This window comes from Danio aesculapii, chromosome 15 (assembly GCF_903798145.1).
Source record: "Danio aesculapii chromosome 15, fDanAes4.1, whole genome shotgun sequence".
Lineage (NCBI taxonomy): Eukaryota > Metazoa > Chordata > Actinopteri > Cypriniformes > Danionidae > Danio > Danio aesculapii.
The window spans coordinates 39,876,591-39,895,391 of record NC_079449.1 but is presented as its reverse complement, the minus strand read 5'-3'; the positions used below and the strand labels follow the sequence as shown (position 1 = coordinate 39,895,391).

Sequence of the window (18,801 nt, the reverse complement as noted above, 5' to 3'; positions counted from 1 at the left end):
AAAAACATGTCAAAAATGCAAATCAATTTAAATAATCAAAATAACTTCACTAAGTGAAGTTTATTTATAAACTAATTTCAAGAGGAGCACGCGCTTATGATTGATAGTAGCTGGTCCATCATTAGCTAACACATGATTCACCAATCAGATGATTCCTAAACCACTATAAATAACCAGAGTATCTTACCTTAGCCATCTTCATCTCGAAGAATACCCCCTTCCACCCCTACTCCTTCCCTTTCCCTGTCAGGGCAGCACGGAGGCTCAATGGTGAGCATCATTGCCTCACAGCAAGAATGTCACTGGCTCAGATCTTACCTGGCCAAGTCTGCATTTCTGTGTGGAGTTTGCATGTTCTCCCCGTGTTTGCGTGGGCTTTCCCCGGGCTCTCCGGTTTCCTCCCACAGACCAAAAACATAAGTAAACTGACAAAATTAAATCGACATCATAGAAAAGCGTTGAATTCAGCATACACTCTCCATAGCTATTCATTCAACTATATTTACCATTATCAAGCAGGGGAGTTCTCGAGACCTACCTGAGCTCAAACTCCCCTCTCTCAAGGATCTCACAAGCTCAGGGCTCTCTCCCGGGACAGCATGCCAAACACGCTTTATAATCCATCATCAGATAAGGGTGAACTCTTGAACTTGTTGTCAAAATAACATCAAATTGACATCTAAATGACTACACTCAAAAAATTATGTTTGCTGTTTGTTCAAATTACTTATTTTAAATGAGCTGAAACAACTCAGTTATTGAGTTTTTGGGGGACAACCTAATTGTTTTATGTTCAATCCACCTAAATTTGTAAAAACTAACATGTTACCATAATTCCTTCATGTTGTCCCAACACAAATGTATTGTGTGAAACCCAGCATTTGTTACAGTGTATCCTGTCATTGACTTTTGACATATTTTTTAACACCAATGTTAAAAAAGGCATCTTACGATGATGCCCCGAAACTCAGAGATGGGAGTATCATCTCTGTAATATTTTGGTGGGGATTGGACCCCCCCAATTCAACCTAGGAGTGAAAAGAGGGTTATAGGATTGTGAATGGATGGAAAGCAAGGAAATAGAGGGAGGGAGAGGTGTATTTGAAAGAAGGAGAAGAAGAGTGCTAGAGGGCTGGTCTGCCTTAAATAAGGTTTAGGGAGTAGGTGATTTGTTAAGGAGACAAAGTGAGGTGTGGTTCCGCCTCCAAACCTTTGTTAACAAGTTAACTCCATTTGATGTCATTTTGACATCAAGGTCGTTTACATGCATTTGCAGGAAAACAAAATGCAGTATAAATTTGAATTTGTAACTAAAGCTTTCAGATAAATAAAACTATCTTATATTATAATTCTTATTGTGTTGTTATTGTGGTGGTCAAAAGGGCATCAGTGACTACGTTTACATGAACATCAGTAATGGAATTATTTGCCTTAATTTAAATAAGACAATAATGTTATTAAGGTGTTTACATGAGTTTCTTTTTGAATGTTGCTTTCATGATCCCGTTTTACATGTTATAACACATAGTTCGATTAACATCATTGCGCCACCACACTATCCACATTTCCTCCAGTGTTTCATATAATTTTGGGTGTTTAATTTTTAATTTGTAGACTGTAGCTACAGTTTGGCACTTTCACTTTCATTCAGGAACATTTCATTCATGCCCCGTGACAAACGAGATATTGCATGCGAGTATGAAGTAAGGACTGGTGGAAGAGTGTTGTTTTAATGGATTTTGATACCATATGCGAAATAGGAGAAGTTCAAAACATGATTCAAAAATACACAAATCCAATTTGTAAATTTAAAACATGATTTATAAATATGCAAATTCAATTTGTAAAAATGAATCACGATTCATAAATACGCAAATCCAATTTGTAAGTTCAAAAGACGATTCAAAAATACACAAATCCAATTCGTAAAAAATAAAACACGATTCATATATACGCAAATCCAATTCGTAAGTTCAAAACATGATTCATAAATACACAAATCCAATTTGTAAATTTAAACACGATTCAAAAATACACAAATCCAATTTGTAAAAATAAAACACGATTCATAAATACGCAAATCCAATTCGTAAGTTCAAAACACAATTCATAAATACGCAAATCCAATTCGTAAGTTCAAAACATGATTCATAAATACGCAAATCCAATTCGTAAGTTCAAAACATGATTCATAAATACACAAATCCAATTCGTAAGTTCAAAACACGATTCAAAAATACACAAATCCAATTCATGAAAATAAAACACGATTCATAAATACGCAAATCCAATTAGTAAGTTCAAAACATGATTCATAAATACACAAATCCAATTCGTAAGTTCAAAACACGATTCAAAATTACACAAATCCAATTCGTAAAAATAAAACACGATTCATAAATACGCAAATCCAATTCGTAAAAATAAAACTCAATTCATAAATACGCAAATCCAATTTGTAAGTTCAAAACACGATTAAAAAAATACACAAATCCAATTTGTAAATTTAAAACACGATTCATAAATACGCAAATCCAATTCGTAAGTTCAAAACACAATCAATAATTTGATTAAGGTGTTTACATGTCTGTACTGCACTTTAATATTGTGACTAAAATCAACAAACTCCACATGCAATACATCTTAATTCGATTTCTGTTTAGTTTGATTATGACCTAAATCAAATTAAACTAATCAAAAATCGCTGTTTACATAGTAGACTCTTAATCAGAGTATTGTCTTAATCATATTAAAATCAGATTACTGGTGTCCATGTAAACGTACTTATTGTGTGGATGTAAAAAGATTTTGACATCAAATCAAATTGCATTCATGATGTGATTTTTTCTTGTGTAATTTTAATGTTGCTTTGACATCAAGGTGCCTGCTGGGTTACAGAACATTTACAGAATAATTTTAATAATATGGTGTATTTCTAATAATTTGTCTGCATTAACATTAGCCAAAGTAGTACAGTCAAAAATGTATTTAATACGGGGCTTCTTTCTTAGTCATAGAAAATTCTGTGTTCAGAAAGGAAATAAACGCAGTACAATTTTTTTTCTAGCTTGACACGAGCAAGGTCAAATGCATTCCCACATGAAAAAATCATGAGAATCGATATTAAAGGACCTTGGTGAAAATAATCAAAGTGATCAGTGTGTGTGTGCACGCGAATAAATGAGGAGACATTGGTGTTTAGCACAATGTGAATCCTGGCTTTAATTAAAGATGATGCACTGCACAACAAGACAAACATCATTATTCTTCTCTCTACTTAAAAAGAGAGTCTATTCACGAGATGCTATAATGAACAGCCAATATCCTTATTATCAGGGGATATGCAAAAACTCGACATTTCTAAGCAACAGCTGACTACAAAGCCCGAATGGGAAAGAAAAAATATTTGAAATAGAATAAATAAACTTTTTTGAATTGTAAATGTATATAATTCCGGAGGCTCATTTAAATGAGAAAAAATGAGATTGGGAGCGAAACTGGGAATCATGTAAGCACTACACGGCTCTTTCTGTTAGAGCTGGAAGCACTTAATGCAGGCCATAAATTGAGCTATATTATCAAACTGCATATTCATGGGAAAATGAAAGCCATCTGCAGCAATAATGGCTTTGCAGGCCTGCTATCATTTCTGGAAGCTAAAGCCCATTTTGTAGCCCATGCATGTGCTCATTAGGGCACCAACCTAGTAAAAAAAGAGAACTAAATATGTATTAAAAAAAAGAAAGAAAAGGAAAAGATGATTTTTTTTTTTTCAGAATGTGGTTGAATATATTCAAAAGAAAAAACTGCAGGACAATGGTGACTTTTTGTTTTGTAGGGGGAAAAATACATAATCACAAACCATTTAATTCGAAAGCAATTACATGTTTACATTCTTGTAATTGTAGATTGCAATAAAGTCATGAAATATATAAAAAAAAATAATTTGGATGATTTATAGTAAACATCTTAATTTTCTCCATTTTACAATGTATTCATTGAGTGTATTTAAATGTCATGCATACAACATTTAAAGTCTAATGAGCTGATGTTTTTTTAACTACTTGAAACAGGGTTAATACACATTTTTGATCTACACATTTTTCATCTACGTATACTTGGAAAATAATAAGAAAAACAATGCTTGTTCAAATTGATTAATGCATATCATAAAATACGCAATCTATTTAGTTTTAATGTATTTTTATATCTATGTAAAATTTATTTCTTTAATTCTTACACAGCACTAATAATGTAAGAGCATGTTTTTTTATGGAGCCAGATCAGTCTCAAAAATAATACATTTACAAAATACAATTCATACATCCACCACACAATTCACACTTATAAAATACAATTCGTAAGTCCAAAACATGATTTAAAATACACGAATCCAATTTGTAAATTTGAAAAACACGATTCATAAATACACAAATCCAATTCGTCAGTTCAAAACACGATTCATAAATACACAAATCCAATTCGTCAGTTCAAAACACGATTCATAAATACACAAATCCAATTCGTCAGTTCAAAACACGATTCATAAATACACACAAATCCAATTCGTAAATTTAAAACACGATTCAAAAATACACAAATCCAATTCGTAAATTCAAAACACAATTCAAAAATACACACAAATCCAATTCGTAAATTGAAAACACGATTCATAAATGCACAAATCCAATTCGTAACTTTTAAACATGATTAAAAAATACACAAATCCAATTCATAAATTTAAAACACGATTTAAAAATACACAAATACAATTTGTAAATTTAAAACATGATTAAAAAATACACAAAAGCAATTCGTAAATTTAAAAGACGATTCTAATTGTAAATTCAAAACACGATTCATACACAAATCCAGTTCGTAAATTAAAAATACTTTTTATAAACAAGCAAATCTAATTTGTAATTTCAAAACACAATTCATAAATACGCAAATCCAGTTCATAAGTTCAAAACACGATTCATAAATACACAAATCCAATTCGTAAACGTAAAACACGATTCATAAATATGCAAATCCAATTTCTAAATTTGTACATGATACATAAATACGCAAATCCAATTAGTAAGTTTAAAACATGATTCATAAATACACAAATCCAATTCGTAAATGTAAAACACGATTTATAATTACACAAATTCTACACAAATTTGTACATGATACATAAATACGCAAATCCAATTAGTAAATTTAAAACATGACTCATAAACACGCACATCCAATTTGTTAGTTCAAAACCAGAATCAAAAATACACAAATCCAATTTGTAAATTGATAACACGATTCATAAATACGCAAATTAAATTCGTAAATTCAAAACACAATTCAAAAATACACAAAGCCAATTCGTAAATTCAAAACTGGATTCAAGAATACACAAATCCATTTCATTTGGCAAAATATTTATGATTTTTACTTGTGAGTTTTTCAGTTGGACAGGTGTACCTAATAAAGTGGCCTATGAGTGTGTATATATATATATATATATATATATATATATATATTATTTTATACAAAAAAGATGACTTATTTAATAAAGCATGATCAAAGACAATTTCATTCTAAAGCACAAATAGGTGTGTACATCCTCATAATTATATACTTTAATATAAAGCATAAATATTTAATTTTATATATATTTTTTATTGATTTGTCCGATGCACTGTTAAAATGTTTATTTATATTTTTCTATCTATATTACTATTGATATCTGAACTTTTAAGCGTTTCAGCAAACACAATGCACCATAAATTGTCAAATCCAAAGACAGATCTCCTAAATCAAGGAAAAGTTGGGGCACACCATTCTAAACTGCCTCCCATGAAATGCTCTGTTCTTTGAACTTTAATTTTCACCCAGCTTTTATTTAGCCGCAAAACAAAGCACAATGTTAATTGAACTAAATGGGTTCATTTACGTGTTAGAAACGGCTCTGCAGAAGTCCCTGTTCTACACATCTCCCAGGGTCACTTTGCCAAGCGCAGCACAAGCGAGAGCCATTCATCACTGTGAGCTAATGAGAGCAAGTTCCAAGTGCAATAAAGACACATAGTTAAAGTTTACACCCTTGCAGGAGCAATGAAATGGCACCCAATGCAGGGCCAAAGGTGCTTTGTCAGGACATGATCATTCTAGGTCGAACAAAAGCCATTTTGTCCTGAGCCTTTCAAGTAAGGTTAAACGTATAGTTTGGCTGAGAATGAAAACACATCATCCTCCTGATGTCCCATACCTGTGTGTTTTTCCTTCTGTGGCAAACAAAAGGTGAATTTCTTTGAGAAAATCCCCTCTGAATGAGGACCAAATGCTTCAAAAATCGCCCAAAAAAAACCCTATAAAAGTGTCATTGCTCAGTAAATATTCCTTGGTTCAGAACTATTATGAAATAATAAATTATTTTAAATGCCTGTTTACATCAATAGTTATGCTTATAAAGATGATAATGAAAACTATGATGGATAATGTTATCAGTGTCCACATTGGTAGATGCGAACATTCTGTTTATTATAAGAACATGTGTATAGTTTTGTTGTTTACCACTTTAAATGATTGACCACCTAAAGGGATAGTTCACCCCAACATTTGTTTCTATTTGCTCAAGTGGTTCCAAACCTTGAGTTTCTTAAGTTTCCTGTCTTAAAGAGCCTCTATTTTGCATTATGGAAGGTCGTATTTTGGTTTTGGGGGTCTCCAACAACATGCTGATATGCGTGCAAGGTCAAAAACACTATCATTGTCTTATAATATGCATTTATTTTTACCTAGATATCCCAGCGACTCCCATATGAACTGTCAGCGATTCATTTGTTCCCAAACCCCTCCTTAGCATGAAGTTAATCTGCGCTGATTGGACTGATGGCCCAGTCTATTGCGATTGGTCAACTGCGTTCAGCACGAGACAGAGAAATGTCCACCATGGCTACAGTATGAAGTAGCAGAGTGAGTGAGAGCCCAATGCAGGAATGCAATAAAGCAATGCAGTTGCAATGCAGCCGCCGGCTCCCATTGAAAATGAATGACTTCCGGCTACTTTGACGCTCTCGCTGCCTTCGGTACACTGTAAAAAATGTTGGGATCCACGCAATCAATTTGTGTTGGGACAACAGGAAGAAATTAAGTTAACTTATTAGTTTTTACAAATTTAAGTGGATTGAACATAAAACAATTATGTTTCCTTCAAAAAAAGTTCAAATAAGTAAAAATACTTATTTTATATAAGTAGTTTGGACAAACAGCTAATGCTATTTTTGAGTGTAAGTAGCTTTACATTTTGTTTACAGTAGTAGAATAAAATATGCAAAATTCTCAATAATGCTAGTAAATTAAATTTAAATATGTTCTGTTAAAAGTTTTAGTTAGGTATGCAAGGTAAAAGAATGCATAGTTTGTTGTTGTTTTTTTACCTAAACATATTAGATAATAAAAATGTGTCTGCATGTGCACGTAAAACAATATTATTTGTACAAAAACAACAACAACATTTAATGCAGATTTTCTCTAAAGAAGTTTTTTAATCCAGCTTATTTAGAATGTCGTTATAGATAATTTGCATTTTAACTAACATGGTTCAAACGATAGATCTGTCATTATGGGTTTGGGATAAGCACCCCAGCAAGCACAGGACATTGCCTTGCCATCAGATTGACGTTATACCCCAACGTCGTGGGGACATTGCATTTTGGGTGGTAATGAAAATCAGGTTGACATCAAAACCCAACGTCAGACAAGAGTTTGGTCACTTTCCAACAATCTAAAAATTATCAACATCTAATGGAGTTACAGTTTGAAGTTGTGTGGACATTAAAACTAAGATGTCTATCAGATGTTGGATTTTGGTTGTCATACCTGAAGAATAAACGACAGTATTTGACGTCAATATGATGTTGGTTTAAGATGTTTGCTCAATGTTGGATTTTGGTCACTTTCCAACACAACCTAAAATCTAGCTAATAACAACCAAACATCAACATCAACAGCTTGACGTTGTGTGGACGTTACCACTATGACGTATATCAGACGTTGGATTTTGGTTGTCATACCTGACTGATAATTGTCTGTATTTTACATCAATATGATGTTGGTTTAAGATGTTTGCTCAATGTTAGATTTTGGTCACTTTCCAACACAACCTAAAATCAATCAAATATCAACGTAATTTGAAGTCGTTATTGGATGTCAAAATAATGTTGTCCTTAGATGCTGGCTAGTCATTGAATTTTGATCACCCAACATCACAACCTAAATCTAACCTAATATTAACGTCATATGATGTTGTGTGCCTGCTGGGACAGCTGAATGATTTGTTCACTAATTCTTTTCATTTAGTTTAACCCACTGACTAAATGACTTGGTTGCAGTGATTAACAAAGAAGCTTCATTTTAGTGAACACCAACCTAAAATGTGTTTCTAGTCTTCTCTTACTGATGTTATATGAAATAGAGTTTGCAAAACACCCATCAGAAATTCACCTTTTGAGTTCCACAGAAGAATTTTCGGGGAAACTAATCCTTCTGCACATTGGTGGCAGGTAGTGACAGGACTAGCTGTCTAGCAAACTATGCTATCCGCAATGGGAGTTTAAGACGCGCGACTCCAGGTGGCGATTTATTCAGCAGAAGTTCAGAGGCGACCAAATTCACCCTAGTCTGCGCTCGCTCACTCAAAGTTAAACCCAGGAGACAAATCAGCCTGCCGCAACCCCTGCCGGTTTTAAACTTGTTGTATATCGCCAAGGATTGAGTCACTTTGGTGCTCGCAGGGCTGTGTGAGATATGACAAGTCTTTGGTAGCTGTTCAGCATTCGTTTGTAATGATAAATCCCCCTCCTCCCTCCTGCTGCCTATTGAAAGTCAGTATAGAACATTGGCTTTGAATTGATGTTGCTCAGGCACCAGAACTCAAAGCAGCAGGACATACTGAGGATGTTTTTCTGCGATCCAGCATGGAATAAACATCAGTTTCCAATTCCTCCATTTGACTGCATGGGGAGTTGTATGGCAGTAATACATACATATATATATATATATATATATATATATATATATATATATATATATATATATATATATATAGTGCTCAGCGTATATAAGTACATCCATCACAAATCTCTCTTTTAAATTGAAATGTTCTATAGGATGCTTTACAATAATATATGTGTGCAAATACATTAGATTAGTCAGTACTGAGGCCTAATCTGGAGCTAATCTAACAAAAATTATCATATCAGTCCAAACATTTGTATATTCAAATTTATGTCAGAGAAAACATTATAGGAAATTTTTTAACATCAAAGAGAAACAAAAAATATACAAAATTAAGTTAAAATGTTGTAGTTTGTATTTTTTTGCAATATTTTGTTTAAATTTAAATGTATCTTTATATTTCTAAAGATACTCAGTGACTAAAAAATTATTTTAATAAATAAAACTGTTCATTAATTCGGCTTTGTTCAACTGCACCAACATATATTGATTTTATTGACTGATAAATGGATAAAATAACAATTTTCATTGATTTATTTTTACATTCAACTCTATTAATGCACAAACAATTTTCAAATACAGCATTTTTTCCATCCTGTAACTTCAACAAATTGTTATTGGGAACAAAATCTTCAGGGGAAATTATCATCAATTAAAAATGCAAATGCAATATATAGCTTATATAGCTATTGATCATGTTTTATTAAATATGTATCATTACTTGACTACACTGTAAAAAAAATCTGTTATTTTACAGTGTTTTTTTTTTCGGCAGCGGGTATTTTACCACAAAATAACGGACGTTAAATTACAGACATTTACTGTAAAATAACATATAGTAAATTACAGAAATTTGCCAGAAATTTAAATTGAAGGAAATTTCAGTAATTTAACGTCTGCTATTTTTCAGTAAATGTCTGTTTTTGTAAATGTCAGATTTTTTTACAGTGTAGTTTAGACCATGCAGACTAGGCAAGGCAAGGCAAGTTTATTTATATAGCACATTTCATACACAGTGGCAATTCAAAGTGCTTTACATAAACAGGAATAAGTGAAGTTTAGTTAAAAACAAATTTCGAGAGGATCACGTGCTTATGATTGCTAGCGGCTGGATCCGCATTATCCAATTCTCAATGCACCAATCAGACGACTCCTAAGCTACTACAAATACCCTGGGTTACGTACCACCGCTATCTTCGTTTTGAAGAATCCCCCCATCCACCCCTACTCCTCCTTCTTCCTAGATGGGTGACACGGTGGCCCAGTGCTTAGCACTGTTGCCTCACAGCAAGAATGTCTCTGGTTCTAGGCTTTACCAAACCAGCAGACATTTCTGTGCGGAGTTTGCATTTTCTCCCCGTGCTCACGTGGGTTTCCCCCGGGTTTCCCGGTTTCCTCCCATCGTCCAAAAAACATGCAACATAAGTTAATTGACTAATCCAAACCAGCACTATAGACATGCTCCTAGTAAATGGTTATCTCTCAAGAGCAATGACATAAAATAACCAATCAACCAGTCAGTCATATAATTTATTATAATATTAAACTGTGGAATTTATTTTATAAACATGGTCTATCTCCTGGGTTATTTTAAGCTGTTAACTCCCCATATTGAACATAAATGTGGAAATGCATTTGATTTTAAAAGATTTTAATTGAAGATTTGTTTGTAATACAGACCTAAGGTCAAACAAAACACTCAACAGATTATGGCTGAAGTTAAAGCACTTCAAAAACATGAAATAAAAGTTTAAGCTTGCTGTAAAACAAATGTACTTAAACATTTATTTTATACAAAATATATATTTTAGTAAGTGAAGTTAAAGCATTATTTGGACTTAAGATCAAAAATCTATTTTGATTAAGATTTGTTCCAAATTCGAAGGTGATATCACAAAAAAAATGTAGGTTTTGCTGAGAATATTATTAAGGAGCCAACAAGAGGCACTAGGTGATGTGTTATCAAATCAAAAGTTACTGTAATATCATAATTATCACAAAAATACAAGTGATATTTCAGCTTACTCCATTGTTTATCAGGGGTTGCACAAACTCTCCCAATTTAGTTTATTTAATTCACCTATAGTGCTTTGGACTGTGGGGGAAACCCACACAAACATGGGGAGAGCATGCAAACTCCACACAGAAAATGCCTCCTGGCCCAGCTAGGACTCGAACCAGCGACCTTTATTCTGTGAGATGACAGTGCTAGCTACTGAGCCACCGTGCCACCCTTACAAGTAATATTATTAAGTCAATTTTGGAAACCCAATTTCCAGTTTCAGAAAATCATTTATATAATGGATTTTAAAGCTTTAGATTTAAATGCATCTTGTGTCCAATTTCCTTATATTTCGTCACATTCTCCAACACTCCACGTGATGCACAAGTACTGTTGAATAAACAAACCATGTTAGGCTTGGTGAGCTGAAAAGCTAGTCAATGGTATGCGGATGGCTTGATTTTGATCATAATGCATGTGCTTTGATACAACGTAGTGAGGTATGATTCATTTATTTTGGTGTACTTACTCATAATATGTCCTATAAGTATCACATTTATAAACAGTAAAGGTTTAGATGGTCTTTTGTGGCTGTTTGAATGCATTTAACAACATGAGCTTTCCACTAAAAAAGCAAGTAAATTAGATGTAAAATGTTTTAGATTACATTTACTTATTACCAGGATAGTAAGACACTGACTGTTAATAATTTAAAGCAGGGGTGTCAAACTCAGTTCCTTGAGGGCTGCTGCCCTGCACAATTTAGTTCCAATCAGGGCTTAATTTGTGCCGGAAGAAGCCGGATCCGGCACCTCTTTTCACCAATCGCCCCTCTCATGTCCATCCGCCCCCACACACCCTGCTCTTCACCTCTCCCTCCTCTGATAACATGCCGGATGCATTATCTCAATTGTTAAACCTCGCAATTTACAAATTAAGCTCTGGTTCCAACCCTTCAACTCTGCGGTCACACTGCGCTTCTCGCCCCACAGACTTTTATACGACCATTCATACACAAGCAAATGCGACAGACTGGAAATGCAAGCTCGTGCGGCAAGTTTCGCAGTTCGCTGCATTGAAAAGTTCAACCTTGGAGAAGTTTGACCTGCAAAATCACATTACGTGACTGCCTGAAACTAAACCTTCATGAACTGAGTTTGACCCTTGTGGTTTAAAGGAACGCTCACTTTTTGTTTATAGTTAACATAGTTTGTAGTATAGTTTACCAAGTTTTTATCCATTTAGCCAATCTGACAGGAGCACTTTTAGCTTATCTCAACATAGATCATTGAATCAGATTAGACATTGAATCAGATTAGCCATAGCATCACAATGATGTTACACAGCACCTCAAAATAATGCCCAGCTAGGTAACTTCCAACATGATCAGATCCTTGTGCAGGTGATCACACTGGTTAAAGGGGAAATGAAGCACTCAGTCAAGCTTACCTTATTTTGTGCATTGGGTTCCACTATACTGAAAATATATTAAACAAACTCGATTAATGTAACCATTTAGCAGAAAACGGCATGTTTTACTATAGATTTTAGACCTAGGGCGCAGCCATCTTGGAATGTCACTGTGTCTGACGTCACGGGGTTGGTTAAGTTTATGAAGGATAAAAACCTGCCATAAGAAACACCGCGCCGATCTTAGTTTGGTTTGAAGTTGAACACGAGTAGAGGTGAGGGAGGGTAGCAGTGAAACGTGAAAGGACCACAGCGTATCACATGAAAAGTATTAACAAAAGATAAATACACAACTTAAGACACTTAAATGCTTTTATTTGTTGTATTTGCAGAAGCTCTGTGATGCTCGTCCACAACTTCATGCATTGGGTTAAATTAGGCTGTCCAGTCTCCGTGTTCAGTCCGTTACAATCATGGTGGAAACCCAGACAGCCAGTCAGGCAGCATAATACAGAGAGTGGAGCAAATCGCATCAAATAATCGGCAATTAAAAGGGAAAAAAAGAAAAATGGAATAAATATATATACTTTTATATTAGACACACATCTGATGCTTGTATTTGCAGCAGCTCCACGCTCACAACTTCACGCATTGGGTTAAATTAGGCTTTACAGTCTCCTTTACTTCCATTGTATTTGTTCAGCAGAGGGAACTGAACCAACCCCTGTGACATCAGACACAGCGACATTCCAATATGGCTGCGCCCTAGGTCTAAAATCTATAGTAAAACATGCTGTTTTCTGCTAAATGGCTACATTAATTGAGTTTGTCTATTATATTTTCATCAAAGCGGAATCCAATGCACAAAATAAGGTAAACTTGACTGAGTGCTTCATTTCCCCTTTAAACTGACAGCACTGTGTAATATCTTTGCACCTGCTGCAGCCACAGCAGGATTGTTACACCAGAATGAGAGTATAATTCCTAGCCGCATTGGCCAAAAATATTTTCTTAGTAGACGATGTAACTACAAAGGAGTCAAGATTTAAATAGGAAAATTGTTGAAACTTGAAACTTTGGTCACACTTTATTTTGATGGTCCATTTGTTGAATTTAAGTTACATAGCAACTAATTCTCATTAGATTATAAGTAGACTGTTAGGTTGGGGTTAGGGTTGAGGTTAGGGTTAGTGTAAGTTGACATGTACTGGCAAAGTTTCTTATAGTCAGTTAAAAATTTGTTGAAGGAGCAGTATCAACAGATATTAAGAGGACAGTCTACTAATGCTCAAATGTACCATCGAAATAAAGTGTTACCGAAACGTTGGTCATTTTTAAGCAAGATGCTAATGGTCGGATTTAATGACTTATGCTAAGCTAAGCTAAGGCCAGCAGACTTAAAAAATGATAAAACTCTGTTTACCTCTTGAGTAGTTGTAAAATGAGTCTAATTTCTTGAAAAAAAAATGTTGAGTGTTCTTTTAATGTAATTTGGATTGTTTTGTCCATTTTAATCACCTGCAAGTTAGAAAAAGTGTGGTTAGCTACAAAGCTAACCATTCCTCAACAACTAGTACAAAATTAGCACAAAATATCTCAACAAATGGTGAGACCCACTTCATCTTCAGTGTGATTTGTGTATGGCTTTAAAAGATCTAAATGGCTTCTCAGTGTCGCAATATAAAAGCAATATCAGCTGAGGAAGGAAATGACTGCCTGCTCCAGCTGAGAAGCTTACCACTGTATTTAGTGAATTGTGGGAAGCAATGAATCGGCGCTTCTTATATTAACACACCGACCCATAATTGGCTAATTATAGCGGTTGTTCCGCTGGTGTTTAAAGCGTGCCAGAGAAGCGCATTTTGACTGGGTTCTCTCCTTCTATCTCCTCCAGATCCCAATGCTCTGACGCAGCACGGCCCCGACCACGCGCTCATCGGCGGAGTGGTGGCCGTGGTCGTCTTCATCACCCTATGCTTCATCATCGTCTTGGGCCGATATCTGGCCAGGCACAAAGGTACGCCTTCCCTCCCCCTTCTCTCTCGTCCCCCTCTCACCTAAAGTGTGCAAAATGCTTCAACATGTCCACTGTTGTACCTTATGTGTCTATGTGACCTATGTGGGACTGTGTGGACAGGGACATACTTAACCAATGAGGCCAAAGGAGCGGAGGACGCCCCTGACGCAGACACTGCCATCATCAATGCGGAGGGGAACCACGCACATGCAGAGGAAAAGAAAGAGTACTTCATTTAGCACCTCTGTTTTTTCTGTTCAGTATTGTCACGGCAACACTGCGATCCAGCAGAGGAGGCGTTCTAGCGCTCCGCTCCCTCACAGCACTAGTCTGGTCTGGCTTTCTTTCTCTTTTTGTCTCCTCGACTCCTTTTGGAGTCATTTTGCCAGTCTCTTTGAGGCCAAATTGGATGTGCCGCCTGCTGCAAAAGAATGTTGCCTTTTTTACAAAAAAAAAAAAAACCCAAAACAAATCCTAATCATCCAAACAAAACAAACGTTAAAAAAAGATAAAGATATCAGTTGAGTTTGTAACTGTAACACCAGGTCCATTTAGGCCAAAAAACCCTATCCCATCCTTCCAAAATGCCCCCTCGTTTGATTTGCCGAGTGCCAAAATATACAGACATGTGCTTGTTATGTTTGTTGCTGTGTTTATTCATTGAATTTCCCAGTGAATACTGATTTCTCAACCACCCTCACTGTGCCTGTTATATACCTTTTTACAGATATTACCAGGGAGCGGCAAGAAATGTGGTTCATCTCAAGTCGGAAAACCTTGGCTTTGCCAATAATTACGCTTTAAGACAAGAATATGTGAGATGTATAATGTAAATATCATGTACTGTCTGTTCTTGTGTGCGTGTCTGTTGTTTTCCATTGTATAAGTGGGTGATTTTTATCAACTGCCCCCCCTGACCATAGAATTAAGAATGTGGCCAAGACATACGGACAATTCGATTCAATTGTACGGACACCCGAAAAACAAGACGGCAGATTGAAAATGGCAGGAAGTCGATGAAGCACAAATGAGAATTGGTGTGTGACCATTAGAAGAGAGATTATTTTCTATTTCCGTCATACCTGTCTGTATATTCTTGCACTGTTAATACCCTCCCCACCTCGAGCGTTTGTTTCAGACCTGAAAATGTATCAAACGTAAGCACAAAGTCATTGTAAAATGTCATTGGTTTAGACAGTCTCAGGATGAAAAAGAAGAGCCTAATTGAATTTGTCTTTTATCACTTGAGTGAATGATGAGTTTTTGTTCTCACTTTGTCAAATCGATTTGAATGGAGGAGTGTTTCATTTGGATTCGCTGACTGACCCTTGTTAATATTGCTGTATATTACTTTGCTAAAGTGATTCTTGGTGGAATATTGTTAAACTATAGGATCCCATATATATACATACACACACATATCTATATATATGAGAAAACAAATGTCAAAAATATCTATTTGGAGTGTCCCATACTTTTAGTTAATATAAGTGAAGAACATACAGTTGAAACCAGAAGTTTATATACACTGTATAAAAAGGCACATAACCATTTAAACTTTTGACTAAACTTTTTCTCTTTTAGGTAAGTTAGGATTATCAAATTTGTTTCTGTTATGCTTAATAGCAGATTAACAAGAGACATTATTTGAGAAATTGCTATAACCATTCTTGAAAGTCAAGTTTACATACAATAAGAGTATTATGCCTCTGAAAAAGCTCAGACGATGGTGTCAAGGTTTTGAAAGTTTCTGATTGGCTAATTGACAACAGTTGAGTTAATTGGAAGCACAACTGTAGAATAGTATTTAACGAAAACCTTAAAAACACTGCTTCCTTGTGTGACAACATGGGAAAATCAACAAGCCAGAATCAACAAAAAAGCCAGATTACAATTTGCTAAATTACACTGGGAAAAAGAATAATTTTTTGAGACATGTCCTGTGGTCTGATGGAACTGAGATTGAACTGTTTGGCCATAATGACCAGTATTAAATTTGGAGGACAAAGGGGAAAGCTTACAAGCCTAGCAACACCATCCCAACTGTAAAGTATGGGGGCTGCAGCATCATGTTGTGGGGTTGTTTTGCTGCAGGAGGGACTGGTCCACTTCACAGCATGGATGGCATCATGAAGAAAGAACATTATGTAGAAATACTGAAGCAACATCTCAAGACATCAGCCAGGAAATTAAAACTTGGCCACAAATGGGTCTTTCAAACAGACCATGACCCTAAGCATAATGCCAAATTAGTTAAAATGTGCTTTAAGGACAACAGAGTGAATTTTTTGAAGTGGCCATCACAAAGCCCTGACCTCAATCCTATAGAACATTTGTGGGCAGAGAAAAAGCTTGTGAGAGCAAGCCTACAAATCTGACTCCGTTACATCAATTCTGTCAAGAGGAATGGGCCAAAATTCCTTTAAACTATTGTGAGAAGCTTGTGAATGGATACCCAAAACATTTGACCAAAGTTATAGAGTTTAAAAGCAAAGCTTCAAAAATACCAAGGAAATGTATGTAAACTTTTGACTGTCTAGAAATTAATAAAAAAATCTAAAAAAGAATTCTCTCATTATTCTGGCATTTAGCAAATGTAAATCATTTAGGCAATACCAACGGACCTAAAATAGTAAACATTTAGTATGATTTACCATCAGACATTAAAAAATGGTTATGTTCCTTTTTTTAGAGTGTATGTAGGCTTCTGGTTTCAACTGTATTTGTTTGTTAGTTTGCTTTTGTCCCAACCCAGGGAATGTATATAATGTGTATAATTCAGCATTTAGTACGCTGTTTATTTAATTGAATTTGAAACTCTTTATTGCTCTGTTTTGTGTGCGACTCCATTTTAGCCTCTCAATACTACTGTATGTCCCGACAGAAACTTGTCATAATACTAATTTATTGGGTAAATCTGATGGACAAACACAATACATTATTATTAGTGCTTTTTCTAAGCTCGTGAACAGATAGGATCGTTTGTTCATGAGAAGGTCAGAACAACAATCACCATTATTGCCTTTGTGTTTGCAACGAAACATACGACGACCACACATTGAAGCTCTGGAGAACGCGTATCCTTCAATGTACGTTTTTACGAAACATGTTTCCAGTGTTCATACTTTATTTCACTCTTTATAACATCAACTAGAACTGAGACATTTTTCTAAGACCTTTTGAGTTGCTTTTTTTTTGGTTTTGCTGTATGGGGAAAAGTGCGAGGTTGCTTTTACATTAAATATCCAACTTTTTCAAACTATGCCTCTGTAAGAAAAGAAAAAAAAAACTCAGAATACTGAGTAAAATATGCACAAACTCAGATTTGTTTCCTTCTTCTCGCAATACATTAGTGTGTATGAACACAGAACATCTATCTATCTATCTATCTATCTATCTATCTATCTATCTATCTATCTATCTATCTATCTATCTATCTATCTATCTATCTATCTATCTATCTATCTATCTAACTCTATTTAATATTATATTTTTATAAACATTCACTACCTGACAAAGGTCTTGTCGTCGATCCCAGTTAAAAGAGCAGCAAATAATAACTCGACTTCTAGTTGATCATTTGGAAAACTGGCAGAAAGTAGATTTTTCTGATAAATCATCTGTTGAACTGCATCCCAATCATCACAAATACTGCAGAAGACCTATTGGAACCCGCATGGACCCAAGATTCATACAGAAATCAGTCAAGTTTGGTGAAGGAAAAATCATGGTTTGGGGTTACATTCAATAAGGGGGCATGCGAGAGATCTGCAGAGTGGATGGCAACATCGACAGTCTGAGGTATTACGACATTTGTGCTGCCCATTACATTACAAACCACAGGAGGGGGCAAACTCTTCAGGAGGATAGCACTCCTTCTCATACCTCAGCTTCCAAAACAAAAAATGTCAAGGTGCTCCAGGATTGGCCAGCCCAGTCACCAGACATGAACATTATTGAGCATGTTTGGAATAAAATGAAGGAGGAGTCATTGTAGATGAATCCAAACTATATTGATGAACTCTGGGAGTCCTGCAAGAACGCTTTCTTTGCCATTTCATATGACTTTATTATTATGTTATTTGAGTCATTGCAGAGATGTATGGATGCAGTCCTCCAAGCTCATGGGAGTCATACACAATATTAATTATTTTTCCACTGCACCATGACTTTATATTCTACACTGCACATTTATTCTGTTAGATGACAAGACTTTTGTATAAGCAAAGTCAGACCTTACTGTCCTAAATAAATAATTAAAAATCAAGGCATGGTCATATTTTTTAATTTTGATAAAATAAGCGTAATCTAGAGGCCTTTGCCTTTCATATAAGTCCCTTCTGATACCAAATGATCATCTAGAAGTTAAGTT

The 18,801-nt window shown here is 35.1% G+C and overlaps 1 protein-coding gene across 6 annotated transcripts in view; it reads left to right on the top strand.

Moving 5' to 3' along the window:
- cadm2b (cell adhesion molecule 2b) overlaps positions 1 to 17,751 on the top strand; it is a 473,989-nt gene extending 456,238 nt beyond the window's left edge. For 3 of the 6 annotated variants that reach the window (XM_056473677.1, XM_056473676.1, XM_056473678.1), the window contains 3 exons: positions 14,307 to 14,429; positions 14,550 to 14,655; positions 15,157 to 17,751. In XM_056473677.1, the coding sequence (XP_056329652.1) occupies positions 14,307 to 14,429; positions 14,550 to 14,655; positions 15,157 to 15,262 (335 nt within the window). In that variant the 3' untranslated portion in view covers positions 15,263 to 17,751. The other 3 variants (XM_056473680.1, XM_056473679.1, XM_056473681.1) reach the window with 2 other exon arrangements.
- Positions 17,752 to 18,801: the final 1,050 nt, after the last annotated feature.